This window comes from Cervus elaphus, chromosome 6 (assembly GCF_910594005.1).
Source record: "Cervus elaphus chromosome 6, mCerEla1.1, whole genome shotgun sequence".
Classification (NCBI taxonomy): Eukaryota; Metazoa; Chordata; class Mammalia; order Artiodactyla; family Cervidae; genus Cervus; species Cervus elaphus.
This window is the reverse complement of record NC_057820.1, coordinates 13,679,093-13,699,076: the sequence shown is the minus strand read 5'-3', so window position 1 is coordinate 13,699,076 and position 19,984 is coordinate 13,679,093. Positions and strand designations below refer to the sequence as shown.

At 50.4% G+C, this 19,984-nt stretch overlaps 2 protein-coding genes across 2 annotated transcripts in view; both read left to right on the top strand.

The window, feature by feature from the left end:
• JAKMIP1 (janus kinase and microtubule interacting protein 1) overlaps positions 1-10,016 on the top strand; it is a 154,430-nt gene extending 144,414 nt beyond the window's left edge. The window contains exons 20-22 of the mRNA XM_043906225.1: positions 5,183-5,248; positions 8,713-8,788; positions 9,928-10,016. Of these exons, the coding sequence (XP_043762160.1) occupies positions 5,183-5,248; positions 8,713-8,763 (117 nt within the window). The 3' untranslated portion in view covers positions 8,764-8,788; positions 9,928-10,016. The remainder of the gene's footprint in view (positions 1-5,182; positions 5,249-8,712; positions 8,789-9,927) is intronic.
• Positions 10,017-12,352: 2,336 nt separating this feature from the next.
• Positions 12,353-19,984, top strand: part of C6H4orf50 (chromosome 6 C4orf50 homolog) — a 132,432-nt gene continuing 124,800 nt past the window's right edge. Inside the window, exons 1-2 of the mRNA XM_043906219.1 lie at positions 12,353-12,429; positions 18,146-18,544. Coding sequence (XP_043762154.1) covers positions 18,249-18,544 — 296 coding nt within the window. The 5' untranslated portion in view covers positions 12,353-12,429; positions 18,146-18,248. The remainder of the gene's footprint in view (positions 12,430-18,145; positions 18,545-19,984) is intronic.

Genomic DNA, 19,984 nt, shown 5'->3' with positions numbered 1-19,984 from the left:
AGGCACTGAGCTAGCCGGCTCTGATGGGCGTGGCTCCTGAGCGACCCGCCTCTGATGGGCGTGGCCCCTGAGTCGGTCTGATGTCTGGCACGTGGTAGGTGTTGGCTGAACACCTTGAGCTGCAGCACACACAACACATACAACACACCACTTTCAGAGCAGGACACAATATAGCACAGCACAGCCCCGTCACGGGCTCCGGCAGCACTCGGCCGTGTCTGACCCAGCCTGGGGCACCGGATGCCTGATTTGACCAGAAGGACACATCCCAGGTTGCCGTGGGCTGCACCGGTCTGTCTTTTCCGCATCTAGCCCATGGGGTGCAGTGACGTCACCAGTGTGACCCCTATGGACGTTTAATTTTTCAAGCGCTATTAACTAAGGGGAAAAGTGGATACAGAGGGCAAAAAAAATCAATCAGCACATGGCCCCTTTCTCAACAGACTCATTCGGCACATTTGCACCATGTTCTGTAGTGAAGATTGGAGTTAATCCACTCATGTCAACTTACTTTGTCCTATCCCTCCGCAATCCCACAACCTCTGTCCCTGCCAACCCATCCACTGCACCCTAGAAGCCTTCCTAACACAGTGCACAACCACCCTTCCTCAAAGACCCATCCTAGCTCCCCACTGCCCAGAGGATGAAGTCTGGGTTGCTTAACCTGACATTCTGACACTCCTGGACCCCGTGCTCACCTCTACAAATGCATCAGCTGCCTCTCTCAGGAGCCTTTCCTACTCCATTTGTAACTTTTCTAACATCTGCATACCAGGCACTGTTCTCCGGGTTGGGGACACAGCACTTGCCCTCTTGAGGCTTATATTCCAGTGCGGGGAGACAGACCAGTGCTGGCACTTAGAGGAGGCTCCATAAATGTTGGTTCACTGATGCTCACACCAGCCCTCTGAGTGGGGGCCATTGATGCAGTTTCACAGGTGAAGTGAGTGAGGCTCAGAGAGGCTAAGCAACTTGCCCAAAGTCACACAGCCAGGAAGTGGCAGAGCTGGGATGTCCTTAGATAGCAAAACTCTTAAACACTGCCCCTTCCAGCCTCCCATAACCAGGTGAGAGGCCAACCCTGGTTTTTTTTTCTAAAAAGTCATGAAAGACTAGAATGAGAGTCAGCTTCTCAGGCTGATTTCCTTTTAGATAAAGATTTTTTTTTCACTTAATCTTTTTTTTTTAAATTTTTACTTTATATTGGAGGTGTTCAGTTCAGTCACTCAGTCGTGTCTGACTCTTTGCGAACCTATGAACCACAGCACACCAGGACTCCCTGTCCATCACCAACTCCTGGAGTCCACCCAAACCCATGTCCATTGTGTTGGTGATGCCATCCAACCATCTCATCCTCTGTCGTCCCCTTTTCCTCCTGCCCTCAATTTTTCTCAGCATCAGGGTCTTTTCAAATGAGTCAGCTTTCCACATCAGGTGGCCAAAGTATTGGAGTTTCAGCTTCAACATCAGTCCCTCCAGTGAACACCCAGGACTAATCTCCTTTAGGATGGACTGGTTGGATCTCCTTGCAGTCCAAGGGACTCTCAAGAGTCTTCTCCAACACCACAGTTCAAAAGCATCAATTCTTCTGCACTTAGCTTTCTTTATAGTCCAACTCTCACATCCATACATGACTACTGGGGGTATAGTTGGTTTATAATGTTGTATTAGTTTCAGGAGTACAGCAAAGTGATTCAGTTTTATATATACATATATCCACTTTTTTCAGATTCTTTTCTTATATAAATTATTACATAATGTCGAGTAGAGTTCCCTGTGCTATATAGTAGGTCTTTGTTGATGATATATTTCATATGCATATGTTAATCTCAAACTCCTTATTTATCCCTCCCACCCCAACTTTTCCCTTTGGTAACCATAAGTTTGTTTTCAAAGTCTGTGAGTCTGTCTCTGTTTTGTAAGTAAGTTCAAAAAATGGACAGATAATCTAAATAGACATTTCTCCAAAGACATACAGATGGCCAAAGAGCACATGAAAAGATGCTCAACATCACTAATTATTAGAGAAATGCAAATCAGAAATGCAAATGAGGTAACACCTCACACTTGTCAGAATGGCCATCGTCAAAAAATCTATATACAGTAAATCTGGGGAGGAGATGGAGAAAAGGGAACCTTCCTTCCTATACTGGTAGTGGTGATGTAAATTGTACAGCCACTATGGACGACAGTAAGGAAGTTCCTTGAAAAACTATACATAGAATTACCATATGACCCAGCAATTCCGATTCTGGACGTATATCCATAGAAAACCATACTTTGAAAAGATACATGCACCCCCTATGTTCATAGCAGCACTGTTGACAATAGCCAGGACATGGGAGCAACCTAAGAGTCCATCAATAGAGGAACGGATGAAGAAGATGTGGTACATACATATAATGGAATATTACTCAGCCATAAAAAAGAATGAAATAATGTCATTTGCAGCAGTGTGGATGGACCTAGAGATTATTGCACAGAGTGAAGTAACTCAGACAAGAGAAAGACAAATACCACATGACATCACTTACATGTGGGATCTAAAAAAATAATACAAAGGAACTCAGACTGATTTTCAAAGCCCAGAAGTTGTTCTTGGGAGATTTTTGCAAATCCTTCGAAAGCTGTAAGAGATTGTCCCCTCCTCCATGTGGCATTGTGGTTTTCAAGTCACTTTTCCCTGGGTACCCATTTCACCCCGAGTCACAGGGTCACTGTTCAGTTATTACAGAAGAGGAATTCCACAGAGAGATTAATTGATACATGACAACCCGAAGTCCACCAGTTGGTAAATTTGGGGCCCGGGATCCAAACCAAAGTCTATCCAAGTTTGTGCTCATTCTTAGGTGATCCCCGCCTTGCAAGGGAATCTCTGAGGATCAATCACTGACTCCCTCAGGTGGAAGAGGATTAGAAACATATCCAGTCTCCTTTATAGAGCACATACTCTGCCAACTTTACCTTAAGCACTTTGCGCAGATTCACTTTCTAAATCCTCAGGTGTGCGCAACACTACTACTCCCAATTTACAGATAAGGAAACCAAGGCCAGAGAGGCTGAATTACTTGCCCAAGGTCACATATCTAAGGGAAGGTTTTTTTGGTGTCTTTTCCTTATGAGTTGGGCCTCCTTTGTGGCTCAGCTGGTAAAGAATCCGCCTGCAATGCGGGAGACCTGGGTTTGATCCCTGGGTTGGGAAGATCCCCTGGAGAAGGGAGAGGCACTCCAGTATTCTGGCCTGGAGAATTTCATGGCCTATACAGTCCATGGGGTCGCAAAGAGTTGGACACAACTGTGTGTCTTTCACTTGCTTATCAATCCACTCTCTGTTTTGCTGCCAGTGTGATCTTTCCAAAATCAAAATCTCATTATTTCCCTACTTAAAACCCTTCACAGACTCCCTGTGACACCCCTAAATCTGCAAGTTCCTCACCAGGACATTACAGACCCTCTGCCCCCTGACACCCTCAGCTCCCTGCACATATACATCATTCCTTCTGCCTGGAATTCCTTCCCCCTTTCCTGCACCTGGAAAACCATCATCGGCTGGGTTCTGTGCCTCCTCCAGGCCCCCCAGCCCACACCTCAATTCCTTACCCCCCTCTCCTCTATGCTCAAACTGACCTTCCCTGAGTCCCCATATAAAATAACACCCCTTCCCTTTCCCTACCCAACTTGACTTTCTCTGTGACGTCTGTATTTATCCAGGGCATCATCTATGTATTTGCATAATTCCATTGTCTGGACCTGATGGACCACAAACCCCTCGAGGCCCCAGGCCTCTACTGAGCCATGCCTGCTGAGTGGGCACAGGGCCCATTGAGTCATACCTGTTGAGTGGGCACATGTGCCCACAGTGGTGATTCTCAGAGTGGGGTCTCCAGACCAGCAGCATTCCCATCACCTGGGATCTGTAGGGAACACAGCTTCTCAGGCCCCACCCTGGAACTGATGAGTCGACAACCCTGGGGCAGGGCCCCGGGGATCCACAGGGCCTCCAGGTGATGCTGATCTGAGTTTAGGAATCTGGGCAGAAGGTTTCTCCAGGCCTGAGGATGGGTCTACATGCTTAATTCGGGCTGATGTGAATCGCCTGGCCTTCAGTCCGACAGCCTTCTCCCAAGGAATGAGGTGTCCATTTGCATTCAGGACTGGCGATTCTAGCAGCTGTCCGGGCATATCAACCCTCTCGGGTGATGAAGTGCTATTGGACACATGACAAACTGGAAAAGGTCATACCTGCCAGGACTCCTGGTGAGATGCTGCCTGGAACTGGAAGGAACAGATTGATAAACCGCTGAGGGTGGGTGTGCAGCCCAGGGAGCATTCAGCAGGTGCAGAGCCAGGCAGGTGGCCCACTCTCCCTGTTGGCTCAGGACTGATGAGTTTTCAAGACTCTGGACTTTCATTGCTAAAACCAGGAATGTCCCAGGCTCACGGGGACAGTTTGTCATCCTTAAACCTTCTAAGAACCTGGGTGGATGCTGCAGCCATGCCCCCCATCAACACTCACCTCCTCTGCCCCAGCTCCCAGGCTCCAGCTAAATAAATCTTGGACATGTCATTTGGTGCTGCTTCAAATCCATGAGCTTTATTGACCTGCCCAAAAGGCACCTCTGAGTCTTGGTCTGATCTTGATGTTTATGTTTTCTAAAGATCCTGCCTTAAGAGTGCAATCTGTTTCCATGCATTTCAAGAACAGGCAAAAATCTACTTTTAGTGAGAGAGGTCAGAATAGAGTTGCATGCGGGCCTGAGGGAGCTTCCTGAGTGCTGAAGGGGCCCTTGATCTTAATTTAGGGGGTGGAGAGACAAGCCTGTCCATGTATAAGAGTTAGTCGAGTTACCCACTTAGTGTTTGTATGTTAAGCTGCTTACTGTTGTTGTTCAGTTGCTAGGTTGTGTCTGACTCTTTGTAACCCCATGGACTGCAGCATGCCCAGCTTCCCTGTCCTCCACTCTCTCTCAGAGTTTGTTCAAACTCATGTCCATTGAGTCAGTGATGCTATCTAACCATCTCATCCTCTGCTGCCCCCTTCTCCTTTTGCCTTCACTCATTCCTGGCATCAGGGTCTTTTCCAATGAGTTGCTGCTTACACACTACACCAGATAAATGATGAAGAGTAAGATTTAAACCTGGAAAATTTACTTTTTCTGATACAGAACTTAATGTGTTGCAGAGAGTCCGAGAATTAGAGGATAAGCTGGAGATCCAGAAGCGACACCTGAAAGAACTGGAGGAAAAGGTAGGTGGTGTGAGCTCGCACCAGCCCCTGGCTTCTTTCCATGAACCGCTCACATGGAATATTCTCTTCTGTCAGTTTCATGAAACCTAAATAACAGGCTCTGTTCAGCCCTCTCTTCTCTGCCCGTGTCCCCCATACTGGCAGTCCAAGAAATAAGTGCTTTTCTAGGGAAGAAAGTCTGAACTCTTCTGACACTACCTCACTGGAAAGGGTGAGGTGACCTTCTTCATGAGCCATAAGACATTGGGTTCATTCCCCTTAAATGGCATTTATGCCCAGAACCAATGAGTGTTCTTCCCTTCAGGGAAGTCTCTTCCTTCCAGCAGGAAGTGAGGCTGATGCCCAGTCTCTCTGGCCCCTATGGTTGTCACCACTTTACGGGTGAGGACACTTGAGCCTGAGAAAGATTCAAACACTTGTCCACAATCCCACAGCTGGGGAGGGATAACCTGGATCTCCAGGGATTCCACAGTCACCCCACCAGCGCCCCCACCACACATTGCTGGTTCAGACAGAGTCCATATACGTGGCATCTTTGTCAGGGCACTCACCACTTCCTGTTCATCTGCCCAGTGGCCAGGACTTCCTTGAGTTCAGGGACCAGCTTTTATTTACCTCTTTATCCAAGACAGTTCTTGCCATGAAATAAGGCATCATCAAATGTTTGCAGGATAAGTAATAGATGAGTAGAAAACCCAGGCTTCCTTGGTGGCTCAGGCAGTAAAGAATCTGCCTGCAATATGGGAGACCTGGGTTTGATCCCTGGGTTGTCAGGAAAATCCCCTGGAGAAAGGAATGGCTACCCACTTCAGTATTCTTGCCTGGGAAATTCCATGGACAGAGAGCCTGTACAGCCCATGGGGTCACAAAGAGGTGGATAAGACTGAGCGACTAATATACACACACAAACACACTTACACAGAAAATCCACAATTGCATATTTTATGTTGTAGAGCTAACTCGTGTTTGGGAATAGGTGGTGGACTCTGACACCAACTTGGGGTGGGAGGTGTCTATTGGGGACAACTTGCCCCAGAAAAGCTTGAGGGGTGATGTGCTGCCACCCTGGAAAACAAGTTGGAGAAAGGATATTTCTGGGCTTCAGGTTTCTGAGGCTGATCTTTGGAGAGAGGAAGCTGACTCATTCCATGGACAGAGTAGGGTCAAAGTCACGAAAGCCACCAGAGGGCAGATTCAGGGCTGTCTGCAAATGGGATGACAGCTCACCCTTTCTAGAAAGAATCAAACACAATGACCCAAAGAGATGGAGCAGCTCTTCAGATGCTACACCAGCTTTCCCTCCTAAAAGTCAGCTTTTACACAGATTAACTCACCTTCCTAATGTCTTCCCTCCCATACCTGGAGCCCCAGAGCCTCCCAGCCTGCACAACTGACAGTGTCCTCACGAGGGCAGCAAAGGGTAATGGCTGGAGGATTTGGGGCCGTTCTTCTGCCAGTGCCCTGGAAACCCGCTAGGAATTTGGTTTAAGCAGACCCCTAGAGTCCCCGGGCTTCCCTTGTGGCTCAGCTGGTAAAGAATCTGTCTGCAATATGGGAGACCTGAGTTCGATCCCTGGGTTGGGAAGATCCCCTAGAGAAGGGAAAGGCTACCCACTCCAGTATTCTGGCCTGGAGCATTCCATGCACTGTAGTCCATGGGGTCGCAAAGAGTCGGACACAACTGAGCGACTTTCACTTTCACTAGAGTCCCCATAGGGCTTCCCTGTCAGCTCAGCTGTAAAGAATCTGCCTGCAATGCAGGAGACTCGAGTTTGATCCCTGGGTCAGGAAAATTCCCTGGAGGAGGGCATGGCAACCCACTCTGGTATTCTTACCAGGAGAATCCCCATGGACAGAGGAGCCTGGCGGCTATGGTTCACAGAGTCGAACAGAGTCGGACACGACTGAGGCAACTAAGCCGCAGCAGAGTCCCCATCAGACAGCTGCTCACCACTCCCCCCACCCCCCACACACAACTTCTGAGATTATTTTGAGCAGCCAGTGAAAGCAGAAGTGTTAGTCATTCAGTCGTGTCCAATGGACTCTAGCCCACCAGGCTCCTCTGTCCATGGGGATTCTCCTGGTAAGAATACCAGAGTGGGTTGCCATGCCCTCCTCCAGGGAATCTCCCTGACCCAGGGATCGAACCAGAATCTCCTGCATTGCAGGCAGATTCTTTTCCACTAGTGCCACCTGGGAAGCCCTAATGATAAGTTGAAGTGAAAGTATTAGCTGCTCAGTCTGTCGGACTCTTTGTGACCCCATGGACTGGAGCAGCCCAGGGGGTCTCAAGGATACTTCAAGGACTTCCCCACAGACAGTGTTGGCCTGGGCTGGTGGAAAAATAACTCCAACCACCGTGGTCAGTGGTCAAGAACTCTTTCCCCGCCACATGCCACAGGGTGGTCTTGGCAAGGACCTTGCCATCCTCAGATCTCAGTTTCCCCATGTAGAAAATCAAGAGCTAGGTGATACTACATGTCCCTTCTAGCTTTAACTTTAGTGACTCTAAAATGTGTTTAAAACTTGTTGGCTGTCTGGATGTTCATTTTTTCAGTAACAATTTAGGAGAGCTATTACCTTGAGATTTTGGAAAAAAAACAATGAATTATTTTCAAACACCTCAGATAATATTCAGACATGTTTCTCCTAACCTAATCTCCAAAAAGAATCACCAGCCATTCTTTTTGAATAAATCAAGTCGTAAATAAGCTAAGGAAGATCTCTACTTTCAAACTGACCTGTACAATTTTTCACTCCTTTAGGGCCACTTTTTTTCCTGATATTTTTTTCTTTTTAAAGCAGAAAAACCAATGGCATAAAAGATTTTAAACAATGAATCTCTTGGAAGAGTGGGCCCTAGCAGGGATGGGGGAGGGGGGAGGGTTCTTTTTGTCTTCTGATGGGACTGGGTGACCCTGGGACCTGGGTGGAATCTTCCTTGATCTTTGTATGCATGTCATGCCCAGCCTTTGATGGGACCATCAACCATGACCATCAGAGGGTTCTTCCTGGATATATAGTATCCTGCCACATTCTTCAAGAAGGCCACACCCCAGCACCAAAAATTCCTGGTCCAGGAATGTCAGTCCACTCCCTTATTCTTGCCTGGAGAATCCCATAGACAGAGGAGCCTGGCAAGCTACACAGTCCACGGGGTCCAAAGAGTCAGCCATGACTGAGCGACTAGCCCTTTCACTACGGTGTACATCTCCCCCGTCTGTGTTAGCCAGATGTTTGCGGACTGTGTGGGGATAACCCACCATGGGCGAGGAATCCCACAGAACGGGTTTCTCAGGTGGAAGCAGCTTCTAAAGCCCACTGACTTCCTGTGTCTCTTTCCAAACCCAACCCCAGTGCCCTAGTTCTTGTGAAATGCTGTCATTGAGTTCCATACTACATATCTTACATCTTTCTTTCTTTTCTTCCCCCCCTCCTCATTTTCTTTTGGTCTTATTTTATAGTTTTTGTTCCTTTTTTTGTTTTTCTCACTAGCATTCATTCTGTGGCCTTGATGACTTCAGTGAGCCAAGAACTCGGGTTGGTATCCTTTCATTTTCACTCATATTTTCTAAAAAGGAGATTTCCTCCCAGCTCTGACTGTAACATTCCTTTAGGCAACATGGAAGGTGGCCTTGTGATAGATTGCTCAATGTCAGGCCCACTGGGCTAGAGACATCCGGGGGCCGCTGGCACATTCCACCCCTGGGAGGGAGATTGGGGAGTTCTCAGTGAATAAGGTTGGACAGTGGAGACCTGGTTGTCACCATATTGTTATTTCATCTTGAAAAGGTGGTTATGGTTTTATCCAAAGGTCCTCAATGTTTTGGCCTTGGTTTTTGGTTCTCTCTATCGCCTGTGAACCAGTAAATTCACCATACGGCCCACTATAGGCTCTCTATTTCCTGTGGGCCAGTAAATTCATCAAAGAGTTGGCTTCTGGGGACAGGGGTCCTCAGGAGTCTATGGCCTGCATACAAAATGCCTAGGAAGCCTGTGTAAAGATCCCAAGCCCCTTACCTCTCCCCCTGCCCTGACCCTTGACCCCAGATCTGGTTTTGATGCCATCCCAGCAGCTGGTCCTTCTCTAATCATTGGACCCTGCCAGTCCCACACTGAGTTCCTGCTTTGACACTCAGGCCTACCCCCTTTCTCCCTGTTCTGAGTGCCCACCATGAACTGGGGACTGCCAAGAGCCCTAGAATCTAGAGTTCTGCCCCCCGAGTCCAGCCCAGGTGAGGGCCCTGTGAGCTCCGGGGATTCCCACAGTCCACCAGCTGCCTGGACCCGCAGACTGAGCTCAGACACTGTGTCCCTGCCCGATGCCCAACCCTTGCACCCGAGGACTTTCCCTCGGGTCCTCTGTGCCCCAGCCCTAGGACCGCACTTGGCACATGGCTGATGTTCATTCAGTGCTTGTGTAGCAAGTAAAGGAAAGACCCCGGGTCTCATCAGACCAGAGTGGGGGTCACTGCAGCAAGTTGGGGCGGGTGCAGAAGGAAAGGCCATCTGAACCCCGTTTCCTCTTTTCCTGGATTGTCGGGGAAAGTCCCTCAGTGGGCTCAGCTGGAAGGTTCAGGACAGTGGTGGGGACAGGCGAGGGCAGATAAGCAGGGATTTCTCTAGCCATTCTAACCCTGGATTCTTTTGTCATTTCCAATTATTTTTTAATTTTCCAGGATAGAAAAAAAGCTTATGGAATAAACTGAGTCCTATGGCAACCCCGACCCCATTCAAACCAAAATTCAACAGCAAAACAAGCTATTCCAAGCCCAGAGACTGAAACCAGAACTTGTGGATACTTGATGACAGTCCAAAGGGGAGGCATTTAGGATCTACGGCTGGTTCCTGGCTGGGTCGGGCTTAGGAGCTCTGCAGGGACCAAGGGGAATTTGTCAAGCTCAGGGCCACATCTGAGTCCCTGCTGTGGCACCTTCAAGAGCCCGAGGGGCAGAGACCCAAATACCAGGAAACTAAGTGCAATTACTAGAAACTGGTTGATTGGAGAGCCGCTGCACTGTCTGGGGACAGACCCGCTTCCTTGTCCCCACACGGCATGCCTCCCCAGCCGTGGTGTGTGTGCCCGGCTAGACTGTATACATAGTCTCCATGAACTGTGCCCTGTGAATCCCAGAGTCTGTCAGCCAGAGTGACTCGAAAATGTCCCTGTGATCTGAACACAAAGTCAAGACCCAGTCACCAAAGCCCTCCAGGTCCATGTGCAGCTGGATTCAGCAGCTGGAGGCCAGAGAGAGACAGCTGGAGCCTCACCCACTGTGGACAGTGGATGCCAGGACCTCACATTTACAAGGGGGAAGCCACAGGCTCCATCACTCTTGAGGGAATGACACAGTGAAAGTCCCAGAGCCTGACTGTACCTGGGGCCATGGTGGAACAAGGACTGAGAGGTGGATAGAGCCCCCACCCAGACCACCCTTGGGCTGTCTTGCATCTGGGTTGCAATTTGCAAGGGGTTGGCAAGGAAGAAATGCTGTGTTGTGAAGTTATTCCCTGGAGTGCCTGTGAGGACTGAGGCTCCTTCTGCTGTGGTCTGAGACCAAGTCCGTTCTCTTACAACCGGAGAGAAGGAGGCAGCCCTTCCTGACCTCAGGAGACCCACCTCTGCATCAAGCCTCTCAGGAGAACGGATGGAGTGGGGCAGTTCAGGAGGACAGGACACCAGCTGGTGGGAGTCAAGTCTAGGAGGGAATCCCGGAAAAGAAAAGTCCCTTTTGGTTGTTGTTGCAGTGAGTGGGTGGGGGGGGGGAGCACCTCCAGGAGAAGACACCTGCTCATATGACTGCCCCCTCCCAAACTCTTGGAAGGAATACTTTTGGAATCAAAATAGATGAAGTGAAATAGAAGGTCATGGCTGTTAAGGAGAGGATAGCCGCGTCTTATTGGGAGAGGCACCTGAAGGCAAGGATGGTTTGATCCCAAGGATGGAAAGATTCACTGCTCTGTGTTTGTTGGGCTGCAAGAGCAATCCTGTAATTTCCAGTGAGAATAACCTTTGGAGAAAACCTAAATGACTGAAATTCAGGCCACCAGAGGAATCGAGGAGGGGAGGAGAATCCAAGAAAAGAGCTGAAAGTTCTCAGAAGGACAGACCCAAGGATGAAGAAGAACATGGATCTCAGCACAGAAGGGGCATCCAGCCAGACAGAGAGGGATGTTCAAACAAACCAAAGGACTAGGGGGCTCTAAGCAAACACACCCAAGACAGCTGAGAAGAGACCATTCCTCTTTTGAAATCTAAACCCAAAGCACCGCCACACCAGCCCCATGACTTTCCAGCATCTGACGACCAAAAGCAAATGAACTGATGTCTCTGCTTGGAAAAAGCAGGCATCCGCACTCCAGGTAGCAATGGGAATGTAGACCATACAATGAACAAAAATGAAAAAGCACACCTGCTTTCTCTGGAGCCAGAGAAGCACAGAGAAGCCTTGCTTTGCTCACTTAGCAGCGCAAGTCCGGGAGGCGTGCAGGGTCCCTGGGAAGCTGGACCCACAGCACAGAGCACCCACCCATCACCTCCCTGCTGCAGGAGCGTGGGGTCTCCTGCCCTCCTGCCCCACACTTCTGTCTACTCAGCTCTCCCACTCAGACAGGAGGATGCAAACGATGGTGGCTTTGATGTCAGACCCATCCGGGTCCACTCCCAGACCTGCCACTCCCCTGCAGTGGACACTTGGCAAAATACTTGCCCCTCAGTCTTAATTTTGTCTATCTGTGGAATGGGGGTGATATTTTCACACAGCACCTCACAAAAGGTTTTCTATGGGTACAACTAGACAGTTAGACCCAAAGATTCTTAGACACTGTCAGGAGCTGTAGCAGACAGCATTGGCCACACCTTTGTGGGAGTCGTCCTCAAAGGAGACCTTATGGCCCACAAGGGACCAGGGGCCATTCTCTTTGGCCCCCAGGAGAAAGTTCAGGTGCAAGGGAGTGAGACTTACACAGGCAGGTGTGGGAGCTGCCCTGGCTTAGAAGCCCAAAGTCCTCAACAAGAGCCAGCATTTCTTGTGACAGTCCTAGGCATTGCCTCCAAGGTTTCTGCCAGGGACAGGCCCAGTCACAAGAGCCACTGTACTCAGCAGGCCTCAGAGCTCCGGCGGTGCACGAGGTGCATACTCATGTTCTCAGAGGTCATCCACAGCTCTCCGCCAGCCCAGGTGAGGCACAGGGCTCAGGGCTACTGGTGTGGTTGTTGCTTAGTAAGGCAGCTGATCTTCTGCGCAGGCGTGGTTTCCAGGCCAGAAGAGCTAGAGAGTCAACTGAACCCAAGTCAGTCTTCCCTTCAGAAAGGAGCAGACTTGGGTCCACCCTTTACCACCTGCCTTCTAACAGATCTACTCGGGGTGAAGAGAGAGCCCAGGTCAAGTTCCTGATACAGGAATGTCACGCTATGCCACGCTAATTAAGTGCCCAGCATCCCACTCCTCATCCTCACCCCTCTCCTCGTACCTCATCCGTCCCCTTACACCTCACCCCTCCCCTCACACCTCACCCTCCCTCTCACACCTCACTCCTACTCTTACACCTTTACACCTCACCCCTTCTCTCACACCTGACTCCTACTCTTACACCCTCACACCTCACCCCTCCCCTCACACCTCACCCCTCCCCTCACACCCTTACACCTCACCCCTATCCTCACACCTCACCCCATCTCTTACACCTTTACACCTCACCCCTCCATTCACACCTCACCCCTCCCCTTACACCTCACTCCTCCTCTTACACCTCACCCCTCCCCTCACACCCTTACACTTTCCCCTCCCCTCACACCTCACCCTCCCTCTCACACCTCACTCCTGCTCTTACACCTTTACACCTCACCCCTTCTCTCACACCTGACTCCTACTCTTACACTCTCATACCTCACCCCTCCCCTTCCACATTACACCTCACCCCTCCTTTTACACCCTTAGACCTCACCCTCCCCTCACACCTCACCCTCCCTCTCACACCTCACTCCTACTCTTACACCCTCACACCTCACCCCTCCCCTCATACCCTTACACCTCACCCCTCTCCTCACATCTCACCCCTCCTTTTATACCTTTACACCTCACCCCTCCCCTTCCACCCTTACACCTCACCCTTCCCCTCACACCTCATCCTTCCTCTCACACCTCACTCCTACTCTTGCACCTTTACACCTCACCCCTTCTCTCACACCTGACTCCTACTCTTACACCCTCACACCTCACCCCTCCCCTCATACCCTTACAACTCACCCCTCTCCTCACATCTCACCCCTCCTTTTATACCTTTACACCTCACCCCTCCTTTCACACTCACCCCTCCCCTTACACCTCACTCCTCTTACACCTCACCTCTCCCCTTACACCTTTACACCTCACCCCTCCCGTTCCACCCTTACACCTCACCCTTCCCCTCACACCTCACCCTTCCTCTCACACCTCACTCCTACTCTTGCACCTTTACACCTCACCCCTTCTCTCACACCTGACTCCTACTCTTACACCCTCACACCTCACCCCTCCTCTTACACCCTTACACCTCACCCCTCGCCTCACAACTCACACTTCATTCCTCCTCTCCTCCCCTCTCCTTTTCCTCCTCCCCCTCCTCTCCCCTCAGTTCTCGGCAGTGGAAACTTGTGAGGGGCAGAGCAGAGAAGTTTAGATGGCAGAATGTGCCCCGCCACCACCTTCTGGCAGCCGTGTGGGCCAGGGACCAGCCCTGCGGGTGACCGGCCATTGGGGGTACCCAGGTCAGGACTTGCAGTCCTAAAATAGGAAAGGCCTGGGCGCACTGGGCTGTTCTCCCTCTACTGCATGTTCTGAGTTGCACTGACTGAGTCCTATATCGCAGATGCACTGACTCGGTGCCCACGGCCCTGCGGGCTGGGAGGTAGGCTGGGGGGAGGTGCCGCTGCAGGTGGAGAGCACTGGAGGCGCTCTGCGCATGCGCGGGCCCTGCCGGGGGCCTTAGTCACCCCGGGAGCTGGACTCCGTAATTTAGCGTTCACTCGGTGCCTTCCTGGCGATTGCTTTCTCTCTCCTCCTATCAGCCGCCTCCCTCTTTCTTGATCCTTGAGGTACACAGTTGAGCCTCAGGATCTGGGAGATCTGCTCTCCCCTCGCCTTCCAGATTCAGTGTGTGATGAGTGGAAGTCCCGCCTGACGTTTCCAGTACAAAAATGCATGTTTGTTTCTCTTTTTTTCCATTTAACCAGACCCTGCTAGATGCCTGCCAAACTGGGCATCCCAGCCAGCCAGTTTGGGGTGCTTCTCCCCTGAAGTTGTCTAAGAACCTTGGGGACTCCTACAGACCCCACACTGTGCCCCCAATTCCAACTCAAGGGGCAGAGCTGTGGGTTTATAGACCCCTAGCCTCCTCACCTCCTTCTCAACCCTCCCCTACCGCTCAGCCTCTCTGGGGCCGCCGTCTGCTCTGAAGGGGAGCCCCTGTCCCCTGCTGCAGGCCAAGCTGTGTGTCCTTCCCGTGACCACCCTCAGCCCTGGGGAGCCTCACCCAGGCTGCTGAGGAGGCAGGACCCTGTCCTTAGAGCTGCACCGTGGCCTTCAGTCCCCTCCCCCCAGGTCTCCAGCTCTGAGAAGCCCGCAGAGGTGATAATCCACCTTCCTGCCCTTCTCCCTCAGACACAGAGGGTTCATTCCAAATGGACCCCACAGTCTTAGTTTCTTATCCAGAGAGTCTGAAGACACATTCTTAAGCAGAGGTTCGGGGGCTCCAACGCCCTTTACCTGTCCTGGAGGGAGGAGACAAGATGCATCTTTACTCCAGCTGCTTCCCTAAGAAAGGGCTACCTGCTTCCTCCTCCTTGCCAGCCTGGCACTGTGATTTTTTTTTTTAAAGGTGGTCACCCTGCCTCAGTCAGCCGTCAGTCAATCCCCCTGCTTGAGGAGGCTCCTGGCGGCTAGGGGACTCGCTGTGCCAGACAAAGGACCAGGCACTGGAGAGCTAAGTGACTCACGCAGCAGCAAGGAGGAGACTACTGTTCGTCTCGTTTTGCAAGAGGCAGAGTTAATTGCCTAAGAACTTGGCACATAAGGGACAGAGTTGGACACAGCCCAGGCAGGCCGTCAGTAACTGCAAGGTGTTGCCTCTGCCCACCAACTGACAGTCTGCCCGCTTTGTTCACTGGGTGCCGGGCTCTGTACAGGGGTGCTTTGCCTACAGCAACCCATTTATGCATCAACAGCTCTTGATGTAGGTGCTATTTTTACCTCCCACCCCTACCTTTTATGAGAAGTGAACTGATTTGTCCAAAGTTCCATCAGAGAAACACCAGAAATCTAAGTTGCCCCACAGCGCCCCCTTGTGGCCGATACCCCACCATCCTGCCTCTGAGTTCCCCGTGTCTATTGCGAGCCCCTGAGCCACCCTACACAGTGGCCACTGTTGGGGAAAAATATTTTAAATTTTTTCTTTTCTATTATGATTTATTGTAGGATGTTGAATATAGTTCCCTGTGCTGTACGATAGGACCTTGTTGGAGTAATTTTAAAGTTTTTCCCATCATGTTTGGGAAGTATATTTTAAAACACAATCTTCTTCCAACCCATACTACTTCTCTGCTGAGGTAGATAAGAAAGAAAACAATCATTATCAAATGAGAAGCAAACCAGAATGTGATGTGCATCACAGACCATCTGTTAAGAGATTTTCAAAGGCAGAAAAGAATTCATAATCTTACGAGTCAAGGAGATACAGCCTATTCATACAGATCTTCATGATAAGCAATAATTTGTTCTCAAATAAAAGAACTTGGCAACATTATTACATGTATGTTACCCTAAATCCATCTGGATATTGGGGTGACCCTCTGTGTTAATTTGTTTTATACAAAGGAAAATGGAGTTTCTCATATGTTTAGAATGAGGTGGTTGTGCAACTTGGAGCCAGGTGACCACTATTGTAGGCTCTGACCCCCCCACGGGAACTGGGAGATGAGGTCCTATTTTCCTTGAATGTTTGCATGCCAAAGAGATGGCTCCCAGGATCTTGAGAAAGATGTTCCTGGGTCATATAACTGGCAAAAGGCTTATTTAACTTTTAAAAGGATTTACATGTATTTCAAAGAGATGAAGAACTATAAGTTTTCTAAAGTAGATCCTCTCAGAAAAGGGCAAGGGAAGTCTCATCCATCATTTTTAGAGACGTCCATCTCTTTACCCTGCAGGAGGAAGTGGCAACTGACACCAGTATCCTTGCCTGGAGAACCCTGTGAACAGAGGAGCCCTCAGCACACATTGTCTCTTTAATGGGGCTTCGCAGGTGGCGCTAGTGGTAAAGAACGTGCCTGCCAATGCAGGAGACATAAGAGACTTGGCTTTGATCCCTGGGTCGGGAAGATTCCCTGGAGGAGGGCATGGCAACCCACTCCAGTCTTCTTGACTGGAGAATCCCTTGGACAGAGGAGCCTGGCGGGCTACAGCCCACAGGATCACAAAGAATCAGACACGACTGAAGCAGCTTAGCATGCACACACACCTCTTTAATGACATCCATCATTTTAAGAGAATCAAGCCTCTTGGTTTAAATTTCTGTTTACTCCTGTACCACTGGGCCTATTTATGGCACTGGCTCCTCTTCCATGGCCAGCTGCCTCTGTTCTTGCCTCCTACACCCTCACAGCATTCCAGTTCTCTAAGATCTGACCAGGCCCCCCACCTCTAAACACTCCAGCGACCCCCACTTCCCACACACAGATGCCACAGTCCACACCCTGGCGCCACGGCCCACAAGTATATGGCCCCAAGTCACCTGTCCTGCTTGGGTCCTCATTTCCCCCTTGATTGTGTCCACTGGGCCAGCCAAACCCAATCGCTCCCATTGCCTTCACCTTCCTGACTCTGTCCTGGGGCTCTGGTCCTGATGCTCCCTCCCCCTGGAGGAGCCTTCTGCCCACCTCTGCCAGCTGCGATGGGTCATTCCCTGACCACCTCTCCAGTTTCAGGCTTCCCCATACTCGACATGATGTGTTTCCTCCTGTTCAGGGTCTTGGTTCATCCCTCCCTCACTCCTTGAGCTTTTTTTTTTTTAATATTTATTTATTTGGCTGTCCTGGGTCTTCATTGCTGCATGGGCTTTTCTCTAGTTGTGGAGAGCAGGGGCTACTCTCTACTTAGTGGTGCATGGGCGTCTCATTGCAGGGGGTTCTCCTGTTGCCAAGCACAGGCTCTAGGGCACGTGGGCTCAGTAGTTGCGGCTCCTGGGCTCTAGCGCACAGGTTCAGTAGTTGTGACACATAGGCTGAGTTGCTCTGTGGCATGTGGGATCCTCCAGGATCAAGGATCAAACCCATGTCCCCTGCATTGGAAGCTGGATTCTTTACCACTGAGCCACCAGGGAAGCCCAGTCCCTCGAGCTTTGGAGCCAGGCTTGGATTTGAATCCTGACTCTGCCACTGCCCATCTCTGGGGCCTGAGTAAGCGCCTCTAACGTCCAGAGCCTCTGTTTCATCACATCATCTCTAAAACGGTTCTGAAAATGCCCGTCTCACAGGGTTATCAGGAGAACTGGACTAAGTAAGGCAGGATGGCCCAGTGCAGTGCTAGCTTCCCTCCCCCTCCACCTAGTCAACTCCAAGCCCGTGATAAATGTTTGCTGGACTCAGAAAGGAAGTTTAGAACATCATTTATTGCTGGGTGAAAACTTGAGCCTCACTCTTGAGAATCTATAACACTCTCATGGTCTTGCCTGAAAATTTTGTTTTACATCTTTGTACACATTATTCAGTTTGTAACTCCAAGTGGCTTTTCTGCTTTGGGTGAGTGTGGGCATGCTGGCTTGTAAAACGAGAGGCTTTCATTCATATTGTATGACGTTTGTGCAGGTGAAACCCAAGTCTGCCACTCATAAATAATTCACCTGTTCTTACCCTCCTCAAAGGATATTTTCCTGCACAATCTGAAGCCACTGCAGCCACCTGGAAATCTCCAGAAAGTCAATGTTGCAGATTCGCTTAATTTTATTCAGTCTTGGCCCATGAACTATGTACTGGATGGAGCCGACTGCTAAAGAACGGACTGAAAAAAGTTTCAGTTATGTTGTCAGAGCCCCCAGCAGTGATGGGTTTGATATAATGAATGTTGATGTGAAGATCGACACGTCCTGGATCTTCCAGGATGTAGAGGAGAGTGGTGAGGAGCAGGGATGTTTTCCAGAAGGAGCAGCTGGAAGCCCAGACATGGACACGGGAACACTCAGCAAGCAGCTGGAATCCTCGGAGCAGAAGCTGTTGGCAGCTGTGGACAAGTACATGATGTCGGAGTCTGGGCTGAGGAGCAGGTAAATATACCCTTTGGACCTCTTCTCTGGGTACGTTACGAATCCTGGGGCCTCCTCATCATGGTAGAAGGGTGTATTAAATCGTTTCTATGGCTGAAGGAAAGGGAAGTGTTAGTCACTCAATCGAGTCTGACTCTTTGTGATTCCATGGGCTGTAGCCCGCCAGGCTCCTCTACCCACAGAATTCTCCAGGCAGGATAGAATACTGGAGTGGGTTGCCATGCTCTTCTCCAGGGAATCTTCCCGACCGAGGGATTGTTCCTGGGTCTCTTGCATTGGCAGGCAGATTCTTTACCATCTGAGCCACCAGGGAAGCCATTCTGTGGCTGAGGATGCAGGCGAAACAGCCACCGTTCCATAACCTGCCCACAGCAGCCTCTGGCTCCTGTCTTCCCCATCCTCTGCTCTGCACCACAGGCACTGAGCCTGTCCCCAGGCTCCCTTGCTCACTGCTCTCATGTGGATCCAGCCAGTGGGAGGCCCTGAAGGGAGGAGGAAGGAGAAGTCAGGGTTCTCCCCACACTCTTCCGCGCTGGGTGACGTCTCCCACAGCGGCTGCCATTCAGTCATGCCTTTGGCGTCCTCTGTGGTCCTGCTCCCGGGCCCTGGTATCTCCACCTTCTCTCTGTCTGTCCTTCCAGCCCCCGGGGCAGAAGTGGCCCCAGTGGCGGCTAACCTCTGGGTTGCCTGTCCGCTCTGTCTGGCCTTTCATCCATTCCATCATCTTTGTAGCAGATTCCCTGTGTTTGTTTGATTCTCACTGCTGGGCCTCCTGGCTTCCCAGGTGGTTCAGCGGTAAAAAATCTGCCTGCCAGGGCAGGAGATGCAAGAGACGTGTGTTCGATCTCTGGATCAGGAAGGTCTCCTGGAGGAGGAAATGGCAACCCACTCCAGTATCCTTGCCTGCTGAAATCCCATGGCCAGAGGAACCTGGTGGGCTACAGTCCGTGGGGCTGCAAAGAGCCGGACACGACTGATCACAGCACAGCATGAAGACAGCGGAAGCTCCTGGCACAGGCTCTGTTTTCCTCGTGGAAGCAGCATGGTCCAGAGGTGGGGCATTTGAATCCAGGTCTCTACCCAAAGCCTCTGTTCTTGTTTGATGCCTCGTCTTGGAGGTTGGAGGTCAAAGATTAAGGTGTGGCCAGAGCTGGTTTCTCTGAGACTGCTCCCCATGGCTTGATGTTGTCTGCCTTCTTTCTCTGTCTTCTGTGCACGTCTGTCTCCTCTTCTTTTAAGGATACCAGTCAGATGGGATCAAAGCCCATCCTCACGACCTCATTTTAACTAAATCACCTCTTAAAAAAACTCTATCTCCAAATACAGTCACATTCTAAGGTACTGGGGTTAGCTAATTTCAACATATGAATTTTAGGGGACATAGTTGGTCCAAAGTGGCTTCCTTTGGTGGCTCAGACGTTCAAGAATCTGCCTGCAATG